Consider the following 27,311-nt stretch of genomic DNA (forward strand, 5'->3'; position numbering starts at 1 on the left):
CGGCCCTGATAGCCCGCACGCATGACCGGCTGCCCTTGTGCAGCTACACGGATGACAACTACAGCAACGCGAATGTGATTCGGCAGCAGGAGCAGCGCATTGTAGAACGAATGGAATCGCCGGCGGGTGGCACCGATCGGGCGGCGGCGAAGGGGAGCTACTATGAGAGTTTCGACCACAAAGACAACGTCTACTTTGCCTTTCAGGACGCGGCGACGGACTTGACGCTGGTCGTGGCGGTGAACAAGCTGCTGCTGCGCAACTCGGGCGACATCAACGGCATGAACAAACTAGCCTGTGGGCTGCTCGATCTCATCTTCTCGGAGTTCATCCAGCTGTACACGCCGGCGGAGATCGGCGCCCCCAACGTAAGAGCGTACCAGTTTATCAAGTTTGACGCGACGCTGCGCAAGTGCGTGACGCGCATCATGCAGCAGGACCGTACCACCGGGGACCGAATTGTCGTCGGCTCCGGGACAAGCGGTGGGAGTAGTGGGTCTGGAGCTGGCGCCGGCCCAAGTGGTGGCGGTGCCGGGGCGACGGGCATGATACGTCGCCAGGTCAACCCACAGTACGATGCACTGCGACAGGAAATCACGGATGTGCACATGGTTATGCGCAAAAACCTGGAAGACCTCATGACGCGCGGCGAGGGGCTCGACACCATGACGAACTACTCGGCCGAACTTGTGGATCAGAGCTCCCGCTATTACAAGAAGACGGTGCAGATGAACCGCATGCGCCTCCTCAAGACGTACGGCCCACCGGCAGCGATCGGGCTTTTCCTCATTTTTTTCTTCTACTTGTACTTCTTCTGAACTCGCGCGAGAGTAGGGGTAAAGTGAGCGACAGACAAGCGAAGTGGGTGTTCGGGGTGTAGTGTCGACTGTGATGCCACGCGTTGCGACCAATGCCGCCTCTGACAAAGCGGTGTGAGGGGCAGCGGTGGCAGTCGAAGAAGCTCTGGGCTTATAGCTCCCCTCTCCTCTCTGATGTGCGCACGTACGCGTGCGCGGCTCCGTTCGCTTTTCTCTAGACGAAGATAGACACCTATCCGTGTCTGTGCGTCGTCGCCACCAAATGGCGTTTGTGGGGGAAAAGGGCGGTGCGTGTGTGTGTGCAGCACTGTAGACGTGAGTGACACGCCCTCCTCCACCTCCGCTGTCAGGCCGTCCTCGATTCTTCCTCCCGAACGGCTCATACACAACCGCATCGTCGACAGGCACTTGATTTACATACCCACCAACGCGAAACAACAACGAAAAAAAAAGGGACCGAAGCGGAACGAAAAAAAACGCCGCTTCTTGGCGATTGTGGCGCGTACCGGAGCCCAGGAGGTGTTGCGCTCGCATCTTGCCGTCTCCTTTTCTGGCTTGCTTGTAGCGACACCTATGAACGTGCGCGTGCGTGCAGACATTCACATCATTTCGAAGCGACCAGAGGCAAAGAAGGGAGGGGTCAGGGAAACGAGAATAATGCCTGGTGTGCTTCTCGACCTCTGCCCACCGCCGCAGCTCCCATCTTCCATCTCTCTCTCCCCCACCCTTTGCGTGCATGCATGCACAGCGCACGGCGCGAAGGGGTTGTGGTGCATCTTGTGTTGTCCTTCGCCCATCATCATCCTTTACTCCCTCCTTCCATCTCGCCATCGTTGCATTTGTGGGGCCTTGCGTGTGTGTGTGTGTGTATCTCATGCACGGGCGAACGGCTGACATGTGTGCGCACAACCACTCGCACCCAACCTTCGCCAACACACTGTGCATTACCCATACAGAAGCCTACCCCCTATTGTTTTCGTTTTCTGCCAGACTGAATCGTTGACCTTTCGGACGTGCTCGCCACACCCACATCCGCACGCACGCACATACGTCAATACACTCCCCCCCGCACTCTCCTTTCTCCTCCCAACGCAGCAACGCCCAGAGTTGGCAAGGAAGGTCGTCTGCGCCAGACGTCTAGTTTTTATTGTTTCCTCTCTCTCTGTCGGGCTCGCTGCTGCTCTTCCGTTGTCCCTCATCCACTGAGCCCACCGCCCATCACCACCGCCTCGTTGGCCTCCTTTTTCCTCTCCTCCCACCCTATTGCTCAGTCTCCTCTGCCGATATGACCAGTGATATCGGTCTGCCGCGTCCCCAGGCGCGTGAGGAGCGCCTTATGCACCCAGTGGAGTTTATTCAGCGCAGTGCACCACGCCAGGAGGAGGCGCTGCGCATGAACAACATTCGCACTACGCACGGCCTTGGCGCCGCGACGGAGGTGGCGCTGACGGAGGTGACCCTCCTCGGCAGCCGTCGCCTCGGGGCCATGCCTACAAGCAACACACTCTACAACGCGTACCGCGGCAACTTCACGGAGCTGACCCCTTGCGACCTCTACGGCCTGCAGGAGAACGACCCGAACGTGCAGCCGACACCGCGCGCGCTTGTGGAGAAGCAGTTCCACGGCCATGAGCTGACGATGAAGACACTCGGCCTGTAAGGCCAGAGACGGGACTGGGTGTTTCCAGCCCGTGTTCCCGGAGATGCACGTCCGCGCATCCACGCACGAAGTAGGGAAGGAGCCCTAGAGAGGTTGGAGAGCGCGCATGTTGACGCACAAACGCAAAGGAGCGAAAGCATGCTGTGCACAGTAGCGCTCCCGTTCTCGTCTCCCCTCGTCCTTGCCGAGGACCCCCTCCCTTTTTTTATGCCGTAGCTGTGCACGCACGTGCTCGATCGATGTGAGAGTGGGACGATGGTGCGTAAGGGGCGGATGCGAGACGGGCTTTGGGAGCGCGGTGACCATGCGCACATGTTGACTGGCATCCGCATGCGTGAGTCGCGTAGGCATTCCCAGAGGGAGGTTCGCGGGGATGGTGTCGTCGGCGATTTCGTTTCGTTTTCTGGCGCGTTGCCGTCGACGCGACTCCCTCTCCGTATAAGTGCGCTTTCTCGGGCCCGTCTGTCTCGATCTCTGTGCCCGCGTGTGCCCGTGTGCAGTAGTCGATTTGTTGTGGCGGTCGGCCACGATGTGGTGGTGGTTGCCTGCGCACGGCTATGCGCGTGTATGTGTTGTCTCTCGTTTTCTTGTCAGCTCTTTCCCGTTCCTCCTCCTCCCTTGTGTTGTTGTGGCTGATGTACTGCCCTCCGACCCACCGATACCCGTTTAACGGGCTGGTCACCTCTCCGTCTCACTTTGGGAGGAGGGGGGGGGGAGGTGCGCCACTGGAGAATGAGAGAATGGGAAGGTACCCGCAAAACAAAATATGCTCGAGCTAAAGGCGGTGACGGTGGCAGGGGAGGGGAAGGGGGGAGGTGACGCGGGAAGGGTTGCTGCTGTGCGCTCTGTTCGGTGCTCGGAGGGGAGCGGGAAGAGCACATGGCCAACAGCTTCACTGCAATCCTTTTGTTCGCCGCGTTCGCCAGCTCACGCTCTGCGCGTCCTTGTGTCGTACAGCACAGCCGAGTAACCACTGCTGTATCGCGCATCCAGAGCACTTGTGTAAGGGATTGATGTCAACCCTCCTCACCTCTGCTCCACACGCACCTGTCTCTTCATCTTCCTGCCCTCTAGACGTCTCTTTTCCGCTGCAACATCCTGCGCAACGACGACGACGACGACCACCACCACCACCACCGTCAGCAGCGCAGTCGGCAGGGTAGCTCATGTGCACCTCCCACCGCTCTGATCCGTTCATCATCCCCTCTCACCGCTAACCAAGTGCAGTCGGCTAAAACGAACACGAGCCGGCGCGCGACACAGCGTTCAATCTTTCGTTGCCTTCGGTCCATGCGTTCCTTCATCTACCGGAGCCTCTCTCTCCCCCCTCTCACTCCCAGAGCATCTGTGACGTGCACGTGGTAGGCAGCAGCAGGAGACACACGCGCACACACCGACACAGGGATATGTTCTTCTGTCCGTTTTGTTCAACGCTACTGCTCGTGATGCCGCATGTGGAGGGCAACGCACTCGTGTGCGCCACGTGCCGCTATGTCCACTCCGTCGCCAGCGCGAGCCCGAAAATCCCGAGAAACGAGTTTGGTGAGCCTATCCTCACCATCCAGCACTCCTTTGTGGCACACAACCGTCAAATAATGGACGCTGAGGAAGATCCGGCGATGGAGGCGGCGGCTTTGTCCAGCGCCGCGGTGTGCCACACAACCGCTGCGTCCGCTCCAGTAGTCAAGGCGGAGACCTCCGCGGAGGGAGGCCAGATCACGACGATTCCGTGCCAGAACGAAGACAACCCGTGCCGGAGCACCAAGGCCTACTTTATTCAGATCCAAATGCGTTCTGCTGACGAGCCGGCAACCGTGTTCTTCAAGTGCGTCGAGTGCGGCCATCAGTGGCGACAGGACTAACCTCCTCACCAGGAAGAGGCCAAAGGAACAGAACTAAGGGTGAGCTCACTCAAAGGAGAAACAACAGCGCACTCGCTTGGTATCCAGGACTCGCGCGCCCTGCGCGTGGGTGGGTGAGATGTGTGTGTGTAGCGGCTTCCATGCGCTATCAAGCACTACGGGGCGACAACGCAGCGCGTGTAGCGCGCCGGTAGCAGCTCAGGCTTGCTGTCAGAATTGTTTTACTCGTCGCTGTTTCTGCGGCCCCGTGGACTCTGTCGGCGGGGCAATGGACAGCCCATGCCGACCGCACGCCAGCGCGACAACGAAATCCAAGATGGATCATCGTCGCGTCACTTTCATTTCCCCTCCCCCTCCCTCCCTTTCCGCGCCCGCTTCCTTCTCGAGGGCTGTGCTACCTGTCCGGCCTCGTGTCATCTTCGCTTCTCCTGCCATGCGAACCTGCTCCTGCAGGGCTCTGCCCTCTCTCTGCGCGGAAATTCCGCCTCCAACCATCATCCGGAAACACGCACACTTACATACGCATTAGCATCGCTTGCTGCACACGTTCACCGGCCCTTTTCTTCTTTCTCGTCCCCTACCCCTATCCCCACCCCTGCTGCCTTGATCTCTGGTGTCCCTCGCTCCGGATCACACGCGCAGACACGCACATATATATATATATATATCTATATGTTTGTATACGGTGCGTGACGTATGCCAGCTGTGCGCAGACTGTTGAGGCTCTTCGACCTCGATGAGACCGACGGTAAGATAACAGCGCTTGACAGCTATGGCACCAATACGCACGTGGGCACCAGCCGCGGGCAGCTCGTACGTCTCTCCATCTCATCTTTGCCCTCGACTCGATCTAGGACCGCGGCAAGCGTTTTAGTTGCACCGGAAGAGACGACTGCAATCGACGCTACGGTTCCTTCGGGGGAAGCTGGTGTTGCTGCCCCAGCTTCCGTCTCCACAGACGAGAGTGCCGTCTTCACGACGGTTACGCGCCGCTGCGCCGTCTCCGCTTCCGGTGCCGAGGTCCAGCAGCTGCAGCACAGTCGCAGTCAGAATCTGCTTTTTGTCCTCTGTGGCGGTTGCCTGCAGCTCCTCCACGCAGACACGTACGCGGTGCTGAGCACCATCGCAACGGAGGTTTCCTCGTTTTCTGTTGCGCCGCCACTGTCCGTGGCTGGCTCCGGCACAAGTGGCAGCGTGGGCGGTGACAACAGTGTGGTGCCAATGACCGGTGCTATTCCTTTGACGCATCCCCGTAGGCGCGCAAGCCGCTTGACGGTGGGTGACGACGACGGTGTCAACCAGCACAGCCGCACCACCTCGCACCTCCGCACGCCGAGCGAATGCAGCTATGGAAGTTCCTCCGCCCGCACCCTCCAGAGCACGTTGTTGACTACGCCGGCCGCAAGCCCGCTGGACAGCACCATTAGCAATGGCGGCAATCTTCACCCGCACCACGGGAACGCTCACCACCACAGCCGTGACGGTAGAGGCGGTGCTGCTCCCCTTTTCTGCTCGTCGTCTTCCTCCTCAGGGGGTAAGGCGCACGTGGTGTGCGTGGCGGAGAAGCAGAAGAAAGAGCTTGCTGTGTACGTGGTTGACCGCGTATCGACGTCGGCGTCTGGTGCGGCGAGCAGTGCGTGGCCATCCGCGAATGAGCTGGCCGAAGATGGTGGTCCCGGCAGCAGTGCCTCCCTCAGCACCGCCACCGCCAGGTCTTCCCCACCGCCGCCGCGGGTCATGCTGTGCCAGCGCTACGTTCTGCCGGAACGGGCGCAGTGCGTGCTCATGTGTAGCCCAGCCCCTGCGATGCGTCGCGGAGCCGCTCTCCCTTTCGCCGCGTCTGCCGGCGCTCTCACTAGCGACGGTGTGCCTCTGCTCGCCAGTAGTGTGGAGGCTGGACTGAGCGTGTGCGTCGGGATGCGCCGCGAAGTGAGCCTGCTGTCTCTCATCGGGGGCTCTACGTGGTGTGTTCTTCGCCTTGACGGCACCCGCCCGCCTCTGCTCTCCGTCGGGAGCGACCACAACACCTTTCTGGTTCGGACGCAGGCCCCGAACACCGTCATGGAGGTTGGCGTGCCCCCAGTTGCAGCAATGGCGGGTTGCGTGCAGGACGGCGATGCAGGTTGGAAGACAAGCGCCGCTGCCGCAGCAGGGGCGAACCCCATCTTGCTGCGCGCCGGTACCGCCTGGAGCGCCGCGATCGCCTCCGCGACGACCCCTGCTGCCGCCCGAGGCGCTGTGTTGCGCATCAAAGATGACGATCTGGTCATGGGCGACGTCTTCCAGGCAGACACCACTGTTGAGCTCGTGTTGGCTCGATTTCCTCACATCTTTCTCTTCACGTCGCACCACTGCGACGTCGTCTCCTTCCTCGAATACGGCGCAGGCGTCGGCGCCACCTCGAGGAGTCAGCGCGTCCCGTTGCCGGGCATCCGCTACGGCGCGCTGCGCGGACAGGGCACATCTGTTTGTGTGGCGAGCGACCGGACGGTGTGGATGCTGCAGCTGAACCCGCTTCGCGTGCAGCTAGCCGAAATGGTGACAGACGGTAACAGTGAAGCCGCATTTCAGCTCTTGGCGTTCCATCGTCGGCGCGCTGCGGCGGTGGCGCGCAACGCGGCAGCTGCCGCCGATGCAGACGAGGCACTGCGCGCCGTCGAGTCTGACTTGCACTGCATGGCCGGCTTTGCCGCACTTCACCGCGGCGAAGTTGCCGAGGCCATTCGCTACCTGCGCGACCACGTGGACCCGCGGGAGGTGCTTCTGGCACTGCCGGACTGCATTCCTCCGACACCAGCGACACCAGCGGCACACGACTTGGGCTCCAGGGCCCCAGTCCAAGCGGCGGGTGTTGACGTGTACGTGCTAGACCACGTTGTCACCATTTCTTCTGCGGACGTGTACGATGAGCTCTTACGGCAAAGTGCCGTGTCTGCCTGCGCCGAGGCCGCTGCGGCGCACGGCACAGCCGGCGTACCGCCTTCCTCGTACTGGGACAGCTGGCGCGGGCCGTGCGTTTACAACAGCTTCGGCGGGAATGTTGCGGAAGCGTGGCGCGTGGCCTTTACTGCAGGGTCGTCGTCGTCTTTGACGTTGACCGGCACCGCTGAGGACTTCGTGACAAGCCGCTTTGACCTCCTCAAGGCGGAGGTCCGTGCGTGGTTCGCCGAGGAGCTTCTAGAACCCGTAAGCGATGCCAGTGCCCTCCCTACTGCAGTCGCATCACCGACAGCTGCCACTCGCACCTTCATCGACCGCGAGAGCATGGAGTGCAGTGGCGCATCGTTGCCCACTGCTACCGCGACAACTTCGCTGCTGCCGCCGCCGACGCTGCTAGTGGCTCACCGTCGCGCGATGGAGTACGCCTCCCTTGTGTTGGCGTGGGAGGCGAGGGACTACCGCATGGCACACCAGGTCGTCGCCTCGGTCAGCCAAGCCTTGCGTGTAGAGGATTGTGCTGACATGCTGCGACATCTTCGCGAGCACCGCTTGCTTGCCGTCCTGCAGTTCAGGACGGGCCAGGGCGAGGCCTGCCGCGCGACACTCAGGAACGTGGTGAGCGTGTCTGCCGTGCTGCAGCTACGCCACGGCCATGTGGCAGCCCAAACGACTCCCGTTTCATCCCAGCTGACTCGCTGGCGGCAGTGCATGGCGACGCTGACGGCACAGGGAAGGTACAACGGCATTGCGGCACCGCAGCCTACGTGTGGCTGCGGGCTGCTGATGCTGCCGTCTCTCACGGCGGTGGCGCGCGTGGCTCACACCGTCTTCGGCATCGAAGTCCCCTTCAATCCTGCGAGTGATGATTTAGCGAGAGAGGCACTGGTGCGCCGCATTATCGCTTACTACGAAACGCACCACTCACGCGGTGCCCCGGCCAGTGCTGCTGCAGCAGACCACGGCGAGGCCAACTACTGTGAACTTCGCTTTTCGGTCTGCGGCACCCACTCATCGGCTCTCTTGTCCTTTCCGCACACAGGGCCGCTGCTGTCGACGGTGGTGGACGCAACCGTACCGGCGCCGGTGCTTCCACACGCCGCAGTGCAGAGCTACAGTGAGGCGGCTACTGAACCCGGTCCTACCGCGCCTCGCCGCACCGTTGTCCGCGCTATGCCGTCGGCTCTCACGGCGTTCTTTTACCTGGTGGAGAAACTCGACGTCGTTGGCGTGAAGCAGCTCCTGAGCCGCCAGCCGCGCTTAGCTCAACTGAGAGATGAGGAGGGTGGCACCGCCTTGCACGTTGCCATGTCGCAGCTTGACCTTGTCGGCCCAGCTCGCATGTGTGATGCGCACCTCCCTGACTCACCGGCGCCGGCGATGTCGTCGCTGCAGCTCCTCTGCTCCTTGAACGGGCTGCTCGTGCACTTTGGTTGCCCGGTTGGCTTGCTCAATCGGTATGGATGGAGTTGTCTGGACGTGGCCGCCGTCGCGTGCGCCGGCAATACGACGGCGTTCGACATTGTAACGGCAGCACTGCTGGCCGCCGTCGAGGTGCGTGCGGCAGCCTGACACCGACTGCGCCGCATATGATTTGTCCACGTGCGTACGGGCGTCCGCGTGTGCGCTTGGTGCGTCCAATCAATCCCCCGCAGAGCTCGTGCTCCCTCAACCCGGCTGCGAAGTGCAACGGAAGGCGCGCGCTCTCTTCCTGACTCTCTGGCGCGCGATCCATGGGATCTTGCGTCGGCGGGGCGTGGGGTGGCAGCGAATACTGCAGCGGCCGCTCTCTGTATCTCTCTCCTCGCGCCCATCACGCTGGCCATCTCTATTTTTTTTCTCTTCGTCCCTCGCATATGGATGCTCTCCAGTCCTGTCCTGTCCTCTCCTGCCCGGGCGTCTTTTCTCGCCGTGCCCGCCTCGTCCGCCCCTTCCTCCGCCTCACTTCTCTTTCCCTTCACATACAACTGCAAACATGCGCACGCACGTACGGCCATCGCACAGCTCCACGAGTTTTGTCCCCGCCCTCTGTCCGAAGCCGCTTCATCTCGTCCCCTCTGTGTGTTGTTCACATTCCCCCCAAGACCTCCCCCCTCTCTCCACTCTCTCTCCACCCTCTCTCCCCTCCCGCTCTCTCTCTCGGTATTACCAACCGTCTGGCTGTGCGTCCCTGCGCGACCCCCACAGCGAACCACGTAAGCGCATACACGCTTGTGCAAGCAGAAGAAAATAACGAAAAGGAAAACAGAAGAGTGGTATACCACGTCACAGCCCGCTCATCCGCACATACGCCGCCAACACATTGACCCTTGCGTGTGTGCTCCAAATATGCCGCCGAAGAACCAGCGTGACGTGGCCGCGGTGATCCCGGAGGAGGATGACGAGGGTGACGTGATGGAGATGGGTAACATGCTGGACTTCCAGAAGTACCTCGACCCCGACTTCTCGAAGAATTTCATGGCCGGCCTGCCGGAGAAGATCCGTCAGCGGGCACAGGTTCTCTCCGCCTACGACAAAGATTTCTCCGCGCAGCAGAAGGCGTACAAGGTGAAGGAAATGGACATCCTGCGCCGCTACGACGCTCTCTTCGAGCCGCTGCTGCAGCGCCGCAAGGAAATCGTCACAGGGGCGACGGTCTCCGAGGAGGAGGTGAAGAAGGGCATGCCGGAGGAGCACGTCAGTGTGATATCGGTGGAGGTGGACGACACGGACGAGGCCGCCAAGGCCGCCGACGCGTTCGGCCTGGAGGGGTTCTGGCTGCGCGTGCTGCGTCACCACACCGTGATCGACAGCACGATTGAGCCGCACGACGAGGACGTTCTGAAGCACCTTGTCGATATCCGGTCCTGTGTCGCGGAGGGGGAACACGGTAGCTTCCAGGTGATTTTCACCTTCTCGCCGAACGACTTCCTCGAGGAGGAGACCATCACCGCCACGGTCAGTATCAAGGATGACAAGCCGGAGCTGACGGTGTCGCCCATCACGTGGAAGCCGGGCAAGAACGTCATGATGCACACTGTCACAAAGAAACAACGGGCGAAGCGCGCGGGCCAGGCGCGCACCACCACGCGCGACGTGCCGCAGCTCTCGTTCTTTTGGCTGTTCAGGAAGAAGACGGAAGTTGTCGGCGATGATGACGGCGAGGAGGACGGCGAGGAGGATGACGAGGAGCAGCGCATAAGCATGCTCGAGGTGCTGCACACGTGCATCGTGCCAAATGCCGTGCGCTACTACACCGGCGAAGCCCCTAATGGCTTCAGCGATGTCGACGAGGAGGACGAGGAGGATGAAGAGGAGGAAGAGGAAGAAGAGATCATCCCGCGCGGCCGCGGCGGCAACCGTGGCGGTCGTGGTGGCCGTGGTGGTCGCGGTGGTCGTGGTATCTAAGCGGCTGCGACAAGGTGGAAAGAAAAGAAAGATGGGGCGAGGGAGGGAGGGGGGGAGGCAGCTGCGTGTGGGCGAGCGAGAGGAAGCGATGCGCTCATCAATGCCGGTGCACGTGTGTGCTGCTCGGATGTCAATGGACGTCTCGCGTCGACCTCCCCCCACCCTCCCCTTCCCTCTCATCCCGCATGCGCACGTCTATATGCCTATCTGAACCGCAGAGAATGTTTCGAAGCATGTCCAGCTCACACAGGAGCAGCCGGATGGGGCAGCATGATTCAATGCCACACATGCATGCGGAGAGGAGCAATGAGGAGAGGGAGAGAGGGAAGGGGTCGCTTAATGCTGTGTTGTTAATCTAAGAGAGGACGAGTGCGTGTGTGTAGGAAGACGCGACACTTCTGTGTGTGCTGATCTGCGTCTCTTGCCCTCTCGCTCGCTCGCTCTCCTCCTCTCCCTGTTCTCGTGCCCTCCCCGCACGCACACACGCTCGCGTGCCTTCATGACTCCTCTACCAGTGGGTGGGGGAGGAGGGACGTCTCCGTCGCCATTTCATGGAGCGCGTTGCTGCTGTCGCTGGTGCCTCCCCGCCTGTTTCTCTGTTCCCTGTTCGCCACTAACTTGACACCGTTAAAGCAGAACCAAACAAAGGTCAACCCCAGCACAAACAACGCGCAGCGGACACGTGCACGGAGCTTGCAGAGGCAGCGTGGCCCCGCCGCGAGGGGGGGATAGGGGCACACCTGTGTATGGGTGACTCAGATGAACCTTGTGGAAGCTCACATGCAGGTGAAATTCTTCGTGTATGTGCGCGCCCGTTGCGTAATTAACAAGCCGGGCAGGCAGGCAGCCAGGTGCTTGCTCTCGCACTGAAGCATCGTGGTCAAGTTTGCCTTCTTCCACAACTTCGCCACCCCTCTCTCCTTCACGCCGTCGGCGGTGCCATCGTCACCATGTCTTCCTTTTGTTTGCTTCTCGTTCACTCTCGTTGTGCTCGTCGTGTGCCGTATCGCGTGTCGATGCGCGCCCGAAGTGAGAGTACCGGGGGGGCGTGACGACGTAGCCGGTAGACGCACCACAGAACAAGAGACGCAGCCATCTCGTGGCGCATTACCGCGGAGAAGTGGCGTGTACACTCACGTCTCTCCTGCGTTTACGTGTCTGATAGCACCCCCTCCTCCGTCACAACCGTGCGTTGCTGCATTTATTTGACTGAGTGCTGTGTCCCACCTGCCGGCTCGCTTCCCGAACACAAGGTCGCAAGCTTCCGCTGCGCTGGCATCACACACACACACACACGGGAAAAGGGGAACGGTAACTTTGGGGATGTCCTCTCAACCCCTGGCGTACCCCTCGAGCGGCGAGTTCAACGTGCTCGTGCAGCGCTTCAAGTTACTGAACCTCGTTCAACGGGTTGCTCACCGTGATGTGAGCGAGATGCTGGACACAGTTGGACTGGAGGGACTTTCGCGCAAAGGCGTGCTAACGCGGTGGGCGTGGAGTGAACCGGAGGTCGACGACGGCGATGCCAGCATTGACCCAAAGGTGCTCGGCCAAGGAGGCGCACCGAGGCACCGATTTGAGGAGAGCAGACCCCGCACGTCACCCTCTACCCGCCGCATCTCTTTGCCCGTCATTGAACGTCCGATCTCCCCGCCTCGTATGCAGTTTGGTCGGCCTACCTCCGGCTTTGATGCCCGCATCGCAGCAGCGCGGTGGAACAGCGGCATCGAGGAGGACACCAACGCGGCCGACTCGATCCGTCGTCCGCACACATCTACCCGGCAAAACGCCGCGGGAGAAGCCGACGCAGCGGCACGTCTGACGACGAAGCGACGCCGGTACGTTGTTCGGCGCACCCATCGCTTTCTGCACCGCAGCCCGTCTGAGCGCGAGACGTTTTTTTCTCGACTCGCGGAGCCACGCCAGAGACCCGGCGCGCTTGTGGAGGAGGTTCTGCTCTGCGACGAGGCGGCGCCACCGGCGCACGGCCGTCGCGGTGATGACGATGACCGGTCCTGGCACGACGCTGCTCATCGCAACGCATCTGAATTCGCAGAGCACGGTCGACGGGGCAGGTACGGCGAATATGCCTACGGAGGGCGTCTTGGTGGGGCTTTCATGTCTGCTGATCCTGCAGCAATGCAGCGACGCCCCTCACTCGACGCCTATACCTACCACCACAAAGACTTGCGTGCGCACTACTACGCACCGATGCAACCCTCCGCCTCCCCTCCGCACTGTGCGGCAGCCGGCTCAAGCGATGCGCGCCGTGGGGAGAAGCCCGTCGGTGAGCTTGGCGACTACGAGGCTACCCTTCCCAGCCCTACTGATCGGCTGCATTCACGGCGCAATGTGTCGACCGACGGCGACCCACACGAAGTCGCCTTTACTCCACCGCCGCTGCGCTTTCAGTCGGCTGGCGCCTCGTCATCTTCGTTGGAGGGCCCAGCGCGGATACTCAATATGAACTTAGCATCACTCGACCAGGGAGATGCCACCGCTGCCACGCCCACCGAAGGCCAAAGGCACGGGGATCCGTCCACCGCGGAGGCATTTGTGCGCAAATCGCCGTCAGCGCCTGCAACGTTCATCGCAAAAGATGGCGTCGTTACGTCGCCTTTCACCGACGGCGACACCAAATCCTTCGCCAACACGGCCCCTACAGTGATGCTGCCCAGGAGCGGAGGCAGCGGTGCGGCCGAAGGTAACGCGCCTGCTGTACCCCAGCTGCGTCTCCCTCGATCCCGCTCCGGTGGCGGCGACGGCTTTGTGCCGGTGGACTCCGGGCAGGGAAGCGGCAGCACGAGTGGGCGGATGGCCTGCACGGACAGTGAAAGTCAGCGAGCTGCAGCAGGCAACAGCGGCAGCGCGTCAACCTCTCAGGTCATCCAATCGCCACGCGCCGTCCGCGGCCTGGCACCAAAGGCAAAACCAAAGGGTGCTGTGGATGTTGCGCGCGTGCCGCTCGAGGCGGTGCGACATGCGTCAGCGCTTCTGTCGCGCTCTGGCTCCTTCCATCCAAGCCCCACCACCGGCAGCCGGGGCGGTAGCGGCCACAACAGCTACGCGGCAGGGATGGCGTCGCTGCAGCAGCTAAACCCCTCTCGCGCACGTACTCCACTGGCTACGTCCGGCTTAGGTGGCGGCATTCCTCGATCGCCGAGGCCGCACACCGTCACGGTACAGGTTGAGGCGGCCGGCGGTGTAGGTGATGATGGTGACTATAATATGCCGAAGAGCGAAACACCATTAACAATGTTTCGCACAGCTGCGTCTCCGCTGGGCCCGATGCCGCTCTGCGGCGACGTTGGTTTCATGGCTTTACCAACGGATTACCAGGTCAGTGCCACCACTAAAAAATCGTTCGAGGAGCTCTCCTCCGCCATCGATCACATGCTTCTCGACCACCAGCAGTTGCTGCGTCAAGTGTACAAGGACACCCAGGTCACGAGCCGCGGATCGGCAGGGCAACCAGGGAGTTTTCCAGCGGCGTCTCGGTCTTCACAGAAGCCCGGTAGGGTTCCCGCCAGCGGTGAGGCGAGCTCGCACGGCTCCTCGTTCGAGGTGGACTCTCAGAGCCTCGCAGATGAAATCGCGAAAGAAGCGCGCTACACCGACGGCGTGGACACGACAATCGGGGCGGACCTCGTCAGCGACAGCGCTACAGGCGACGTAGATGTGCCGCTGTATGCGATCAGCGCCGAAGTGGAGGATGAGATGCTTCTCTACACGCAGCTGCAGCACCAGCTGACGCAGCTGGACGCGGACATGGTCCGGCTTGGACTTGAGAACGCTAACGACGCGGCTGCAGAGGGCAGTGACGGCGCAACCGGTGACCGCGTAGGCGGGGCGTCGCCACTTGGACGCAGCGCACCTATGCTACAGCCCTCGACTTCGACGACAGCCACGGCGCGACAGCCAGCGCGCCATCAGCGCGCCCGCGGCGAGGTGCCGGAGGCGATCGTGCAGAGGCTGTGTGCGTATCGCATGAACAACTTTCAGTGCATCGCCTACAATGAGCGCTTGTGGAACACCAGCTCCATATCACAGTTCGTGTTTGCTCAGCGGCTGACCGCGGGCTTGACAGAGGAGTGCTGGGGCGAGGTGATGGCAGAGGTCGGCTCGATCATGGACGAGTACGTCGACGGTCTGGCGGACCACGAGTTGCAGTAGCAACAAAGGACTTTGCTGGTGCTGCTACAGGGTGCCCAGATCCCACCCACGAACACATGTCAGCAGCACAGGCGCAGATCCAGCCACGGCTCACACGCCTCAGCTGCATTCCCCTCCCCCCCCACACACACACGGCTGCGTTCGGGTCCTCCGAGGGCGAACCGTCCTGCCGGCGAATCGGGGCCGCGCGTCCAACGAGCTCTTCTTCTCGTCGCCCGTTCCGCCTCCGCATGCGTGCTGCGCGCTCAGCATCCGACACACGGACCCGGCTGTGGGCTGGTCCAGGTGCATGCCGGATGTCCTCAAGCAGGAGGTTGGCCAGCCGCAGCCCAGGGCCCGCTGAGACCCTCTACACCCGACCTGTGTGCCGTGCTGCGCAATCTCAGTCGCCTCAAGCCGCGGCACATGCTTCGCATACGTGCACTGTGTGGGCGGCTGATTCGTATGGATCTCTTCGCGCCCTCTCCGCGCAACACCGGTGCGCTGCTGGCCTCCGCATGCCGCCTTGCCGGGATGCGACACCACGCCAGCGGTGGCTGTGTGCACGCGCTCACAGCACTCGTCCTTGTAAATCCTGGGGCCTGCTTCAGGACGGCGTTGTTGCGCGGGGTGGGGTGTTGGTGAGCTCGCTGTCTTCTTCCTCAGTTCCCCCCCCCCCCCACCCGGGTTATATGCGGCGAGGAAACGGGATCGAGGCGGCTCACCGTATCTCTTCAGGGCTTCGTTGATTCTTGTTGTCGGACTCTGTGTATCCTTCCCGGATGGGAGGGGCTTGCGCTGAGGGTGTGCGGGTGGGGTAGTCGCCGGTGCGTGCGTGGGGGCGTGAAGGCTTTCGTGGGCGGGCCAGCACTGTGTCAAGGCTCTCTCGGCTGATATAGAAGACAAAGGCTGCCAAGCAAGGAGACGCGACAAAACGGAAGAGCTCCCGCCGCCGATGTGTGGCCGTGACTCGCTGACGGGTCTTTCCTGTGTGAGGCGGAGGCAAGTATCTGCGTTGCTCCTGCGGCACTCCTCCTGCTCCCCTACTGCCGTCATGAGGCCATTTGCCCAATGCAGCGTGCGTCCCCTCATCCACTTCTATGTAAATGTGGGTGCAAGAAGCCCACGCGTGAGGTCGTGAAATTCGTAGTTCATCCGTCTCATGCCGTCTGCTGCTGTATATATACGTATATATATATATATATGTGTGTGTGTGCGTGCACGCCAGCACATGAACAGCTCTCCTTCCCACCATCTTACTCCCCTCCCTCTCTCTTGTGCTGTCTACTGCCCTCCACTCACCGTCTTACGGGGCGGCGTGCGCGATGGCGCGCATGCATGTGTGCCCCCTTTGGACCGTTACGTGTAAGGTGGCAAGACGGACGTTGTATTTCGCTCCTTTTTCCCTCCATGCCCAATCTAGCACAGGACCGCAAGCTGATCAGTTTCTAAGCGTGTCCGGTGTGTGGTAGGGACGAAGCGTGCGCTGTCACCGTGCGCACGACAAGACAAGAGCACATCCTCAGAGTGAGAGAAGGGGGCGCGCTGCTCTTCTCGTTTCCTGTCGAAGTCATTGCTTATCGGCTCCTCCGAGTCTACTGCGCGGCTCCTCTGCCTTGTCGTTACCCTTTCTCTCGCGCGCTCTGTTTCTCACAGATCGAGGTAGTCTGACCCCGCGTCTGGCTCGACGATGACCACAAGTGCGCTCTCTCTCGACTCCAACAGTACCCTGGTGAGCGCAAACGCCGCGGCCTTAGCGGAGGCGGACGCTGGTGCGCAGGCTGTTGTAGACCTCGTGAACAGGTTTGTCATCAGCACTGCTCAGTTTCTCAACCGCTTCTCCCACGAGTGCGAGTCGAGGCTGGTGCAGACCGAAGAATCGCTGCAGCAGTTGGAGCTGCAGACGCAACTCTTGGAGCACCTGCTCATCACCAGCGGTGCTGCCGACCCCGAGGCAGAGGAGGGGGAAGAGGAGGGTAGCGATCACTCCAATGATGACGATGGCGGCGCATCGTACCTCGCGGATGGCGATGACCGAGACAGGGTGAGGGACGACCGTAGCGAGGCGTCAGCGGCGTACGACTATCACCAGCGTCGCCGTCGCGGTCGTCGCGCCGCTAGCGAGAACGGCGATGCAGAGAGCGTTCGGGGTCTGCCGGCGCCGCCGCCGAACGATCGCCGCAGTGGCGGCCCGCCCCCACCGCCTGGCAACTACCGCAAAGGTCCGCCGCGGCCACCGCCTGGGGTGGCACGTGCGGTTGCCGCAGCACAGGAGGCCGAGGCGGCGCGTGTCGCCACCCTGGCAATTGTCGGCGCGCCGGTCCTCATGCCGCCGCTTTCAGGTGATGCCCCGGCCCCGCCACCGCCGCTGGAGTTGCGACCTGGCCGGTTGCTTATGCGGCACCATCCAAGGCTGCATGGCTACTTCGAGTTGCTGTCCTTGCGCGTGCCGGCGGCGTATGTGAAGGCCAAGATGCAGGCGGACGGCTTCCAGGGCGAGTGGCTCGACACACCGGACGCGCCGGCGCCGAGTGGCCTGTCCGCGGCAGTGCGCGCCTTCGTGGATGAGCCAGATTGACAACCAAGGGAGACCGTACGCGAGTCGCGATGGCCCAGCCGCTCTTACCGCGCGAGCTGCTGCATGCCTCAGCGGACTTTCCGTCCCTCTCTCTTCTTCGTCACCACCCTCCCCGCTCAGCATGGGTACTGCCGTTTATTCGCTTCAACGGTGTGCATCTGTGCGTGCGTTGGACTTTCCTCGGTTGCGTTGCGCATGCGTGCCTGAACTCCGCCCTCCCCTCCCCCATCGCCACCACCACCAGTCTCACCTCAGCTCAGTTCCTTTTTCCTCACGGGACAAGACAAAAAAAAAGATGCCATTTACATGCGTCTCCTCCTCGGACGATATGGGGTCGGCGACGCTGTTACAGCGGTGGCACCTCCCCCTCCCCACTCCACCCCATCCCACCCTCTGGAATATATATATATATATATTTTTGGGGGGGGGGAAGACTGCCGTGATGCGGTCGCAGCGCTCTGGCGCAGCGCCGACGCGTGGCCTTACGCCTCTCTCCATCTCCCTGTTTTTTTCTCCTCTCTCTCCCCCGCCTTCTCGTCCTGCATGGCATCTGCCAGTGACGTTTTCGTGCGTGCGACGGACTGTGCAGACGGACCGGAAATCACGCGCTCGCTGCCCTTGGCAAAGGCGGTGGTTTAAAGAAGAAAAAGGAAGCCTCCGCGCCCTGCCGAACGAACCGGCCAGGCCCGCACGCAACAGTCATGTCCTCCTCCTCCTTTGGCCAGCACAACGGCAGCGGTGGTAACCGAGGCAGCGGCTTTGTGCACCTCAACACTCCAGCCAGCATCCAGTATACAGCGGGGAAGACGCTGTCGCTCTCCGCCCTGCGTCAGCGCAAGTCCCGCGTCGAGTGCGTCGTGTTGCCGGAATCGATGTCTGTGTGGCGCGACGCGTTCCAGCGCTACTCGAAGGAGGAGGGCTACAGCAGCTTCGCCGCTGACATCGAAGACGAGCGCACTGGAAATGGACCGATTCTGCCGCCGCTAGTGCCGCAGCGCGCTGGCCCGGTGCGCCGTCGTGCCGGCAAGGCACTTGTGGGGACAGATGCCTTTTTTTGTGCTTCATCGTCGCCGGCGCCGCTCAGCACTTGTGCCTCTGCGGCACACTCCGGCGCCGGCAGGCCACCACTCACAGGTGGTGTCGCTCCCACTAGCAGCACCGCCGCCGCTGCCGCTGCGAGCTCGTCTAGTAGACTCAGCATCAATGACACCACTGCGGCACCTGCCGACAGCGTGGCCGATGGCTCGACTGGGTCTACGGCGAAGCAGCAGCAGGAGGAGGGCATCCCTATCGTCAGCCATCACAAGCTTTTGGGTCGGCAGCAGTTTGTGTACCCCGATTACGACGGCGTGCTCTCCGCCGGCGTGGTGCCGCAGATTGTTGTCACAGCTGAGGAAAAGGCGGAGGCGGCGGCGGCGAAGGTCTTCTACATCTCTCCCCTCACTATGACGGAGGAGGAGCTGGCTGCCTTCGAGGAACTGCAGGGGCTGTGGAAAAGTCGCGCACGCAGCCACTCCTTCCTTGGCGCGCAGCACCGGAAAGCTGCCAAGGGTGCGGTGGACCCGTCATCGTCCGTGGACGTGCTGGAGGCGGGCGGCGCGGGGCTGCCCAAGGTGCCTAGGCGCGAAGGAGTGACAGGTGGCGCCTCCTTTTCCTCTCGCAGAGGCAATGGGGTGGACGTGCCCGCCTACGCCGAGGCCGAGACGACCGTGGAGGAAGAGTCGAAACTGGACAAGGAGCTCGCCGAGGCGCTGCGCATGGCGGATGACCTCCTGCGCTTTGCTTAGGCTAGTGGTGGTGGTGGTGCTGATCGCATCGGAGATGAATATCACGGCTGATCTCCGCATGTTTTTGCATGACTGTTTTGTATTTATTTATTTCCGTCGTATGGTGAGAAGATGGTGCTGGGCATGCAGAGAGTATGTAGCTTGCGCAGGCGCATGCGTGCTCGCTGGTGTGCACGTGCGATCCTCGACGGTGAGTGACTGACCCCAACAGCAGCGGCGAATCGGCATGGCAGGAGGCACCAGCGTATTCAAGGCGTGAAACAAACAAAGCGAGGTGGGTGCGTATCGTACCACTTTTCTATGGTGTGGACGTCATCCTTCATTGATGGTGGAAAGTGTCGGCCGTCACCGGTGCTGCTGCCGTTCTGCGAAAACGACGGTGAGGCTCCAACATGCTGTGCGAGAAAGGGCACCAATGCGCACATCCAGCCAACACGTGCGGCGGGTATACAGGATCTACTTCTCTCCCCCCTCCTTTCCTCTTATCTGTTCATCATCATTGCCACCACTACCACAACCACACTGGCGCTGACACCCGCGCGCACCACCGCCATTCTGCACCGTCCCCCCTCCCCCCTCGCCGTCGCCCTTCACCGTAATGGCAGTAAAAAAAACAGCAGCCACGTGCCGAGCTCTCCTTTTCTCTTCTTCCACCTACCTACCCACCCTCATCCCCGCCCCCCTCCCTGTTTTCTCTAAGGAGACCATTTTGTATTGCCTCGTGTTGAAGCGTCGTGCACAGCTTGCTTGCTTGCTCGGCCCCGCACGTGGTCTGTGACCCACCCCCCTTCTCCTCCTCTTCTTGCCAGCAACTGTAAAACCTGCGCCACACCCACCCACCCCTTCCTCCTTTGCTTTCTTTTTTTTGGGGGTCAGTCACCCCCCTTCCTCCCTCAGCACGTCGTCATCCATTCGCCGAACCGTTTTTCCCCTGTCTTTGTTGGCTCACGTTTCCATTGCAATTCGTGTGTGAGACCTCTCGAGCACGCGCATAGACGAGCCCTCGCACGTTGCGATACACGGGAATACAGACACGCACTATTGGCCCAATTCTTCTTCGGTTTTCGTTTTTTTCTCTCGACGTGTGTATTCCTTGAGGTGGACGCGGTGTCTCTGTGCCCCTCATTACCCGTCTTACTTCCCCCCTTCGACCCCCCGGATTCTTTGGTTGCCCCCCCCTCACACACACACACACACTGCGTAAGCGAGTGTGGGTGGCCGCGTCTTGTGGGTACTGCTAAGGTTCAACACAAGGCCGCGTTGCCGTAGCACGTCCCCGTGTCCCTCTCTCCCTTTTCTGTGCATACGTATACCCTGTGCCACAATGCTGCGTTTTTGCTCTCTCGCACACGCCGGCGGCACTACCGCGACGTCCACCACGGCAGTGGCCGCCATTGCTGCGCTGCAGCTCCAACCGCGTCGCGCCTTCGCTACTGGCGCACGCTCGACGGTGCGCGAGCGGCGGTACTACACGCAGCCGCTACGCACCCCCCGATACGGAACCAGTACCATTGTGGGCCGTCAAAAGAGCGATGCCGACGCTGCTGCAACGCGGCCTAGAGAGGCCTCGTCACCCATGGCGGAGGAGATCGTCACGGGTCTCCACCGCAGGCGTGGCGTGGTGCACCCCAATAGCACGACGCGCGGCCGAACCGCGCATCGGTCGCTCAAGGTGCAACTCATCGACTTCATCACTTCCCGCTGCCGACCCGTTCGTTACAACGATGCTGGCGTGCCCGTGGAGGGGTCGTTGCTGCTGCTGCCATGGCGGGAGCAGCTGCGGTTGTGCATTGCCATCCTCGCAGCGTTCTACATAACCAAGGCCTTCTTCGACGTGGTGCGCTTCGAACTGCTTTACTACGGTGTGTGGAAGGTGGGCTACCGCAACGATGGCTCCTTGATGAAGCGGCTACTCTACTACGGATCGACGGCGATGCTCGCGGCTGGGCTGTTCTTCAGCTTCAATATGAACTTCTTTTTCTCTGCGTGGGTGGTTGGCCGCCGTGAAATCGCTCTGCATGCGCTGTGCAATGTTTTCGCCTACGTGATGCCACGCCGTGTGCTGCAGCTGCTGGTGCGCCGGACGGTGTGCTGAGGGTGTAGCCGCGGAAGGACCGAGTCAGCCCCACCCCTCTCGTGCCCTACCAACGCACACGCCATCGCCCATGGTGGAGAGGCGGAAGTCGCCTTTGCCGTGGCTCGTATGGGCGAGTATGATGAGGCGAAGGGAAAGCATGCGCAGATACACAGAGATCGAGCCGAGCACACGCGCTCGGCTCCTGCGGCCCCTTCCCTTCCCTTCCCTCCCCTCCCTCCCGCCTCGGCGTCACAAAAAAAAACAGAGGGACTTGCGAACGCGCACTGCCCCTTTTTTCTTTGATATTTGGCGTCCCTGCCAACACTACCCACCCCTCCCACATACACATGATGCATCTGTGCGCACCATCATGCTCGACAGCAGTGGGGTGGCACGGCTCCTCCCCTTGTGCTGCCACCCAAGATCAACGAAAAGAAAAAAATACCCCCCCAACTCGCCTTCGTCAGTGAGGAGACGCGCCAGCGGGGGATGGCGAGCGGCGTTACTGCCGTCCTTCTTTTTCTTTGCCTCGCACGTTGTGCCTGTAGTTTTCTGAGGAAGAACAAAAGCCCGACCAGAGGGAAGTCCAAGAGCCAACACTGCTTGCCCTCCCCCTCTCTCTCTCGCTCCCTGTGTGGTCTCTCGGCTACTTACGCATGAGAATGTAAGAAAAAAAAGCGGAAGGCGAGTGGAAGAGAGGGACACGCGGCTGTCACCTCGCATGCTGAGTTCTCCTGTTTTTCCGCACCTTTCCCCTGCATCCACCTCCCCCCTCCCCCCCAACACACACACACAAACACAAACACCGCCGTTGTCGTCAGTTTTTTCCTTTGGGTCTCTTACTATTATTTCCACTGTCGCATTCCGCGTAGAGCGTGTGTGTGTGTGCTGCTCGATTGTGCGGCTCTCTATTTTCTTTTGGTTCTTTTTTTCCAGGTTCCATCCTCTGTCCCCGCCCACCCCCTCCCCTCCTCTTCCCATCTCTTCGGTAGTCATCTTCGTGTAAACTGAACGACGCAGACGCACGCGCACGCACACAGGCTCATGTGCTGAACGGTTCACCTGCCCCCTCCCCCTTCCTCTATCCCCCTCCTCTTTTTTTTTAAACGGTGAACTCTTCTCATCACATCTTTACATCTTCTCTGCGTTGGGTTTTTCTCCCTCCTTTGCCTTTGTGCCGAGCGGGTCTTGCTCGGACGTTGTCGCCGTGCTGCTGCGCTCCCCCTCCCTCCCTCCCTCACCGCGTGTTCTTCGTCGTGCGACATACCGCCATTCGCGCACCGCACGGCATCGCATGCTGCAAACGAACACGAGCAGTAGATTGATTGCAGGTGTGCTGCCGCGGTCTTGTTGCACGATGGCTGTCGGACTCCTCGCTCACCTCCCTCCTTGCGAGGTGGGCTTCGCAGATCCTTCTGCTTCTCACTCCTTACGAAACGCGCTCACTGTCTTTCTTTCCTGGATGACGGGGGAGGGGACACCTCAGCCTGGTATCAGGGCCTACCACGTACTGTTCCGGCGAACCGAGAAGCCCCCCTCCACCTCCCCCCTTATCCCTGCCAGCGCGGAGCCACATGTAGCGGTGGCAGGACCAAGTACCGAGGCCTTCGTGGATTCGGTGCGGTGCGTCGGGGCGGTCAGCGACTGTGCCCGCGCCTGTGCCATGGGCATATGCTGGTCAGCGTGTGAAGGTGGCTCGGACGTATCGCATCCGCGGCCCCGACTGGGTAGTTGTGGGGAGCCTGCGCCGCCCGGAGGGATGCACGAGGTGGTGACCCGCCTAATGGGGGGTGACTGTGTGGCGGCCTGCGGAGCCGGTGGGGTGTGGGTGGAGGCAGTGGCCGTGCTGAGATGACCGAGTCGGTGCATTGCCGTGACGCGTGTTTCTACGACTGCTTTTCACCACGCGGAACGGGGGCCTGTGGCAGTCCAGGATGTAGTGGGGGGAGGGAGGTGCCAAATTGAAGTGACGTGGTGTTGTAGAACAGAGAATGGACCCATGCGAGACAGAAAATATCCGCGGCCGTTCACGTCTTTCCTTATACGTCCTTCAACGCCTCTTCCCCCCCCCCTGCGGCGCCCCGCCTCCACCCGTCCTTCTTGTTTCTTTTTTTTTGAGCTCCGTTTCTTTCCTCCCTGCGCCTGTGTGACGATTTGGGGCGTCTGCTCTCGACACATGTAGGCTGAGGTCCACGTGAGTGTATTTGTATGTGTGTGTGTGTGTGTGTGCATGTGGCGGTTTTCTGCCGACTCGATGCTGCCTGTGACGCTCTCCCTCTCTGCCTTTTCCTTTCTTTGTGCTTTGCTTGTCTCTTACTCCTTTCTCATGTTGTTGTGTTGTTGCGTGCCCCCTCCCCCCTCTCCCCGCGCTTTACGCTCAATTCGAAGGCCCGCGAGTACTTCACGAAACGAAAACTCAGCAGCCACGATCACAGCGATGAACGCACAAGAATGAGGTGCGCACAAATTCCCCCGAACCGCAGGGGAAGAGAGGCCAGGAAGGACGTGCACGAACGGTCTTGAGGCGAACGGAAAGACGAGGTAAGACAGCGCACTTCGCCCGTTACCCAGAAAGAGGCAAGAGGCATACGCATTGCAACCATTTCCTTACCCACGACACAACACTGAAAAAAAAATCAAAGGACACACACACACAAAAGACTTGATCGTTGCGTCACGGGTGGTACGATGTAGACTGTCTTGGAGTCCACACCATCGTGTTTCGGGTTTTTTTACTATTGTTGTTGTCGATGTTGACTATGCCCTCCCTCTCCCCCGCTTCCTCCTCAGCAGGTGTTGTACAGCCGACTCGATCTTTCCTCAGTCCCCTCTTGCCCCCCCCTCCTCCTCCTCTTCCACTTTCATCATTTCTTCTTCTACCACCGCCCCTCTCTCCCTCCCTCACCTTATCATCGGGCACTGAGTGTCTCTCTCGCGTTCTCTGTGCTCTCGCTGTTGTTGTTCGGAGTCGCTTGCTGGACTTCGTGTACGGTGTTCCCATGTCCGCACCTCCCCCGCCCCGCCTTGACCCTACAGACCTTCCCTGTCTTTTCCATGCTGTCGCTGTGGGTCTGGCGTGTGTGTCTCCCTCCCCTCCCCCTGTGAGTGAGTGGTGGCTTCATTACTATTATTATTGGCATGTGTGGCTGTGGCGTGTCCCCTCTCTTCAGGCCCATTCCTAACCGTTCTTTTTGTTTTTCTTCGTTGCTCCAGGCTCTCTCTTTTCGAGTTTTGGGAGGGCGTGTGCATGCATGCATGTGTGTGTCTCCCTCTTTTGGTGCTGTGTCTGCTACCGCTACGTCGCTTCTCCTGTGTATGCCCTCGTCTTTCTTTCTTTTTTTTTCGTTGTGTTCGCCATGAAGGCCGAGATGCCGGCGCCGCCATCTCGCACTCCCTCACGTGTTTTTTTTCCGAGGTTGCGTTTTGTTCCACTGTCTTTCCCTCTGTCGTTGCGCCCCCCCCCCTCCCCCCTCTCTCCTTCTCCTTGTGTGTGGTGACACTCGTGGACGGGGTGGGGTGGGCGGGCTCACTCCCCATCTCTCGTAAGCATCCGTGTTGTGGTTGGATGCGTTGGCCCTTTCCCTTTTCTTCTTTGTTATGCTTACAGATCAAACCTCTCGTGCGTAACCGTTGTACAAGAACGTCAGTCCCTCGAGTCCCTGTTCGTCTTTCCATCCGTCTTGCGGAATTCTGGTCTTCCACCGAGTCTCTCCTCCGTCTCCATCACGGCAGAGGATCACGTCAACGTCTGTTTGTTGGCCTGGGCGCATGCGTGTGTGTGTGTGTGTGCGGCTCTGAGTGGATGTGTTGCCACGATGTCGCGTAATAAAAGAAAACATCAGGAAAAAGAAAAGGACAAGAACGGAAGCCTGACGGAGCCATCTTGGGCACACTTCCTCAGCACACCCTTGCACGCACACGCACGCACAAACCTTTTCAGTGGCCCGATCCTTGGCGCTAGCAGGGCACCAGAAAGCCAACAGCCGACGACGTGTGCGATACCCCCCCCCCGGCATCAATTTCCCGATATGTGTCCATAAATCGCTTGAGTGTAGAAAGAAAAGAACGGACAAAAGAAAAACGAAAACGCCCGCCCCCCAGCCGCGGACACCGTCTCCCATTCCTCTGCCATGAAAGTGCACCACGTGCATGAACGCGCCGTACGCGTCTTTCGCACGACGCACCTCCTCTTGTCTCTCTCTCGCTCTGCTCGCACCCTTCACGTCTCTGTCCTCGGATGGTCTCGATGGACACACCAACGCCTCCCGTGTACGCACATGTGTCCGTCTTTCTTCATGCGATCGCCTCCGCACTTGCGCACGTGTTATACGCGCAAGCGAAAGATTTCTCGCACACCTACAGTTCCATATGCTCGCTCGCCTCAACCTGAACCGCATCATAACGCCTTCAGCGAGTGCCTCGCTCTGCAGGGCACGATCATCGCTGACGGGGTCTGCGTATCAGCCGCTGCGCGCAGCGCAGCGGCGATGCGCCACCAAGACCGAGGCCAAGGCATCGACCAAGGCAGAGCAGCAGGCGACCTCTGCCTCCGGTGGAGCTGCCGAAGCGAAGGCCACGTCTCAGCATCCGATCTCACACGGCCCGCAGCGCAAGGACTGGCGCACGCACAAGGAGATCGTCTACGTCAAGGGTGTTCCAGCCAAGGGGAGCCTCTTCAAGCTGCCACTGGCGGAACAGCTCATCATTTGCCTTGTCTTTTCCATTGCTGGGTCAGCTGCGGTGTACCTCGTGCGGCCGCAGATACGGTACCTCTGCCATCATGGCTTTCTAGGCCTCACCGACGAGGCGGGGTGGAAGAACGGGCCGTGGCTGTACCGCCTCATGTACTGCCTCATCATGTTCCCCAGCTACTCCCTCATTCTCTTCGTTGTCGGTGGGGTGTTCGGGCGTCGCATCTGGTTCTCTTTTATGATTCACAAGATGTGGTCCCGCTTCCTCACACGCAACGCGTCGCGGCGGCTGGAGCACTTGCTGGATCTGCAGCACTATTGAAAGGGGGAGACGGCGGCGGCGTGAATGACCCCGCGCCTGCAGCGCGGCTGAGGGTCACTTAGCATGCAGAGATGGAGAGAAGGAAGCGCGGGTCGATGCCAGGCGGCACAGCCTTCCTCTTCGTTTTGTCGAGTAGTGCGTGTGTGTGTGTATCGCTGTTACCCACCCACTCACGCTTTGTTCTCCCGCCCTTTTTTGTTTGTCCCTGGCGGTTGCCCTCTCGCCTGTGGGCGGCGGGGTTCTGGATGGATGATGCGATGGCGGTCGTTGGACACGGATCAACATGTTTGTGTGTGTGTGTGTCTGTGTATAAGAGCTTCTATGAAGTTGGCGGGAAGAAGAAGGACGCTGCGAAGAGGAGACTGTGGCGTTCGCTGAATGCATCCGGCGATGTCTCCGGGCGACGGGCTCGCTGAGCCAGAAAGGGTGGCGGGGGCGGGGGAATGTAATGGACGAGGCTGCTGAGTCGAGAAGGAGCTCGTGTGTCTGGGAAGGTGCGTGAACAGCGGGTCCCGTCACCGATTGACCGGTCCTCTGGGCTGAATGAGAGGGCAGATGGACAAGTGCGGTTCTACTCCCCACCCCCACCCTCCCGCACTTTGAACCGTGGCCGTTGTGTCTCCTGCCGAGCCAGCAGGCATAAAGGCATCAGCCACGCATGTCGCTTGCCCTTCCACTTCGTGCGGTTTGCTTTCTATCCGTCCCTTCTCTCTCACGCATGCTCGTCCTCATGCCCGAACATTTTTTTTTCGGTTGCGCATGTACTGCAGCACCCCACACCTTCAGCTAGTGCTGGCCTACCCTGCCTGCATCCTCCTCCCTCCTCTTCACCACCCTATCAACCACCTCTTGCATCTCCATCTCTTTCCTCAGTAGTGGATCGCTCTGTGCCTGGGTGTGCACTCACCGCTTGACAACAGCCCACCACAACCTCTGAGAAGGAACTGCGCGGCTGTGTGTGTGTGTGTGTGTGCCGTCCACTGAATATCGTTGTGCTCACGCAGGTGCACACACGAACACGTGTCGTTGCTTCTGCGTCA

The 27,311-nt window shown here is 60.7% G+C and overlaps 10 protein-coding genes across 10 annotated transcripts in view; all 10 read left to right on the forward strand.

Moving 5' to 3' along the window:
- The window catches only part of LMXM_19_0400 (putative synaptobrevin-type transport protein), a gene marked incomplete at both ends in the record, with an annotated part of 843 nt that extends 25 nt beyond the window's left edge, over positions 1-818 (forward strand). The window contains one exon of the mRNA XM_003874169.1: positions 1-818. This exon is cut by the window's left edge and continues 25 nt beyond it. Within this exon, the coding sequence (XP_003874218.1) occupies positions 1-818 (818 nt within the window).
- A 1,285-nt stretch (positions 819-2,103) lies between these two features.
- LMXM_19_0410 (conserved hypothetical protein) lies at positions 2,104-2,478 on the forward strand (the record flags this gene model as incomplete). Its single annotated transcript, XM_003874170.1, has 1 exon — positions 2,104-2,478. One exon carries the CDS (start codon positions 2,104-2,106, stop codon positions 2,476-2,478), a length of 375 nt encoding a protein of 124 aa, XP_003874219.1.
- Positions 2,479-3,884: 1,406 nt separating this feature from the next.
- On the forward strand, positions 3,885-4,340 carry LMXM_19_0420 (putative RNA polymerase III C11 subunit; the record flags this gene model as incomplete). Its single annotated transcript, XM_003874171.1, has 1 exon — positions 3,885-4,340. One exon carries the CDS (start codon positions 3,885-3,887, stop codon positions 4,338-4,340), a length of 456 nt encoding a protein of 151 aa, XP_003874220.1.
- A 696-nt stretch (positions 4,341-5,036) lies between these two features.
- Positions 5,037-8,849, forward strand: LMXM_19_0430 (conserved hypothetical protein; the record flags this gene model as incomplete). The annotated part of the gene is made up of 1 exon (XM_003874172.1): positions 5,037-8,849. The coding sequence occupies one exon, from the start codon at positions 5,037-5,039 to the stop codon at positions 8,847-8,849; it is 3,813 nt and encodes a 1,270-aa protein (XP_003874221.1).
- Positions 8,850-9,605: 756 nt separating this feature from the next.
- Positions 9,606-10,664, forward strand: LMXM_19_0440 (putative nucleosome assembly protein; the record flags this gene model as incomplete). The annotated part of the gene is made up of 1 exon (XM_003874173.1): positions 9,606-10,664. One exon carries the CDS (start codon positions 9,606-9,608, stop codon positions 10,662-10,664), a length of 1,059 nt encoding a protein of 352 aa, XP_003874222.1.
- Positions 10,665-11,987: 1,323 nt separating this feature from the next.
- On the forward strand, positions 11,988-14,837 carry LMXM_19_0450 (conserved hypothetical protein; the record flags this gene model as incomplete). Its single annotated transcript, XM_003874174.1, has 1 exon — positions 11,988-14,837. The coding sequence occupies one exon, from the start codon at positions 11,988-11,990 to the stop codon at positions 14,835-14,837; it is 2,850 nt and encodes a 949-aa protein (XP_003874223.1).
- A 1,669-nt stretch (positions 14,838-16,506) lies between these two features.
- LMXM_19_0460 (conserved hypothetical protein) lies at positions 16,507-17,394 on the forward strand (the record flags this gene model as incomplete). Its single annotated transcript, XM_003874175.1, has 1 exon — positions 16,507-17,394. One exon carries the CDS (start codon positions 16,507-16,509, stop codon positions 17,392-17,394), a length of 888 nt encoding a protein of 295 aa, XP_003874224.1.
- Positions 17,395-18,095: 701 nt separating this feature from the next.
- On the forward strand, positions 18,096-19,181 carry LMXM_19_0470 (conserved hypothetical protein; the record flags this gene model as incomplete). Its single annotated transcript, XM_003874176.1, has 1 exon — positions 18,096-19,181. One exon carries the CDS (start codon positions 18,096-18,098, stop codon positions 19,179-19,181), a length of 1,086 nt encoding a protein of 361 aa, XP_003874225.1.
- Positions 19,182-20,757: 1,576 nt separating this feature from the next.
- On the forward strand, positions 20,758-21,276 carry LMXM_19_0480 (hypothetical protein, unknown function; the record flags this gene model as incomplete). Its single annotated transcript, XM_003874177.1, has 1 exon — positions 20,758-21,276. One exon carries the CDS (start codon positions 20,758-20,760, stop codon positions 21,274-21,276), a length of 519 nt encoding a protein of 172 aa, XP_003874226.1.
- Positions 21,277-25,407: 4,131 nt separating this feature from the next.
- Positions 25,408-26,271, forward strand: LMXM_19_0490 (conserved hypothetical protein; the record flags this gene model as incomplete). The annotated part of the gene is made up of 1 exon (XM_003874178.1): positions 25,408-26,271. The coding sequence occupies one exon, from the start codon at positions 25,408-25,410 to the stop codon at positions 26,269-26,271; it is 864 nt and encodes a 287-aa protein (XP_003874227.1).
- Between the last annotated feature and the right edge of the window lie 1,040 nt (positions 26,272-27,311).

The sequence above is a fragment of the Leishmania mexicana genome, chromosome 19 (genome assembly GCF_000234665.1).
Source record: "Leishmania mexicana MHOM/GT/2001/U1103 complete genome, chromosome 19".
Lineage (NCBI taxonomy): Eukaryota > Euglenozoa > Kinetoplastea > Trypanosomatida > Trypanosomatidae > Leishmania > Leishmania mexicana.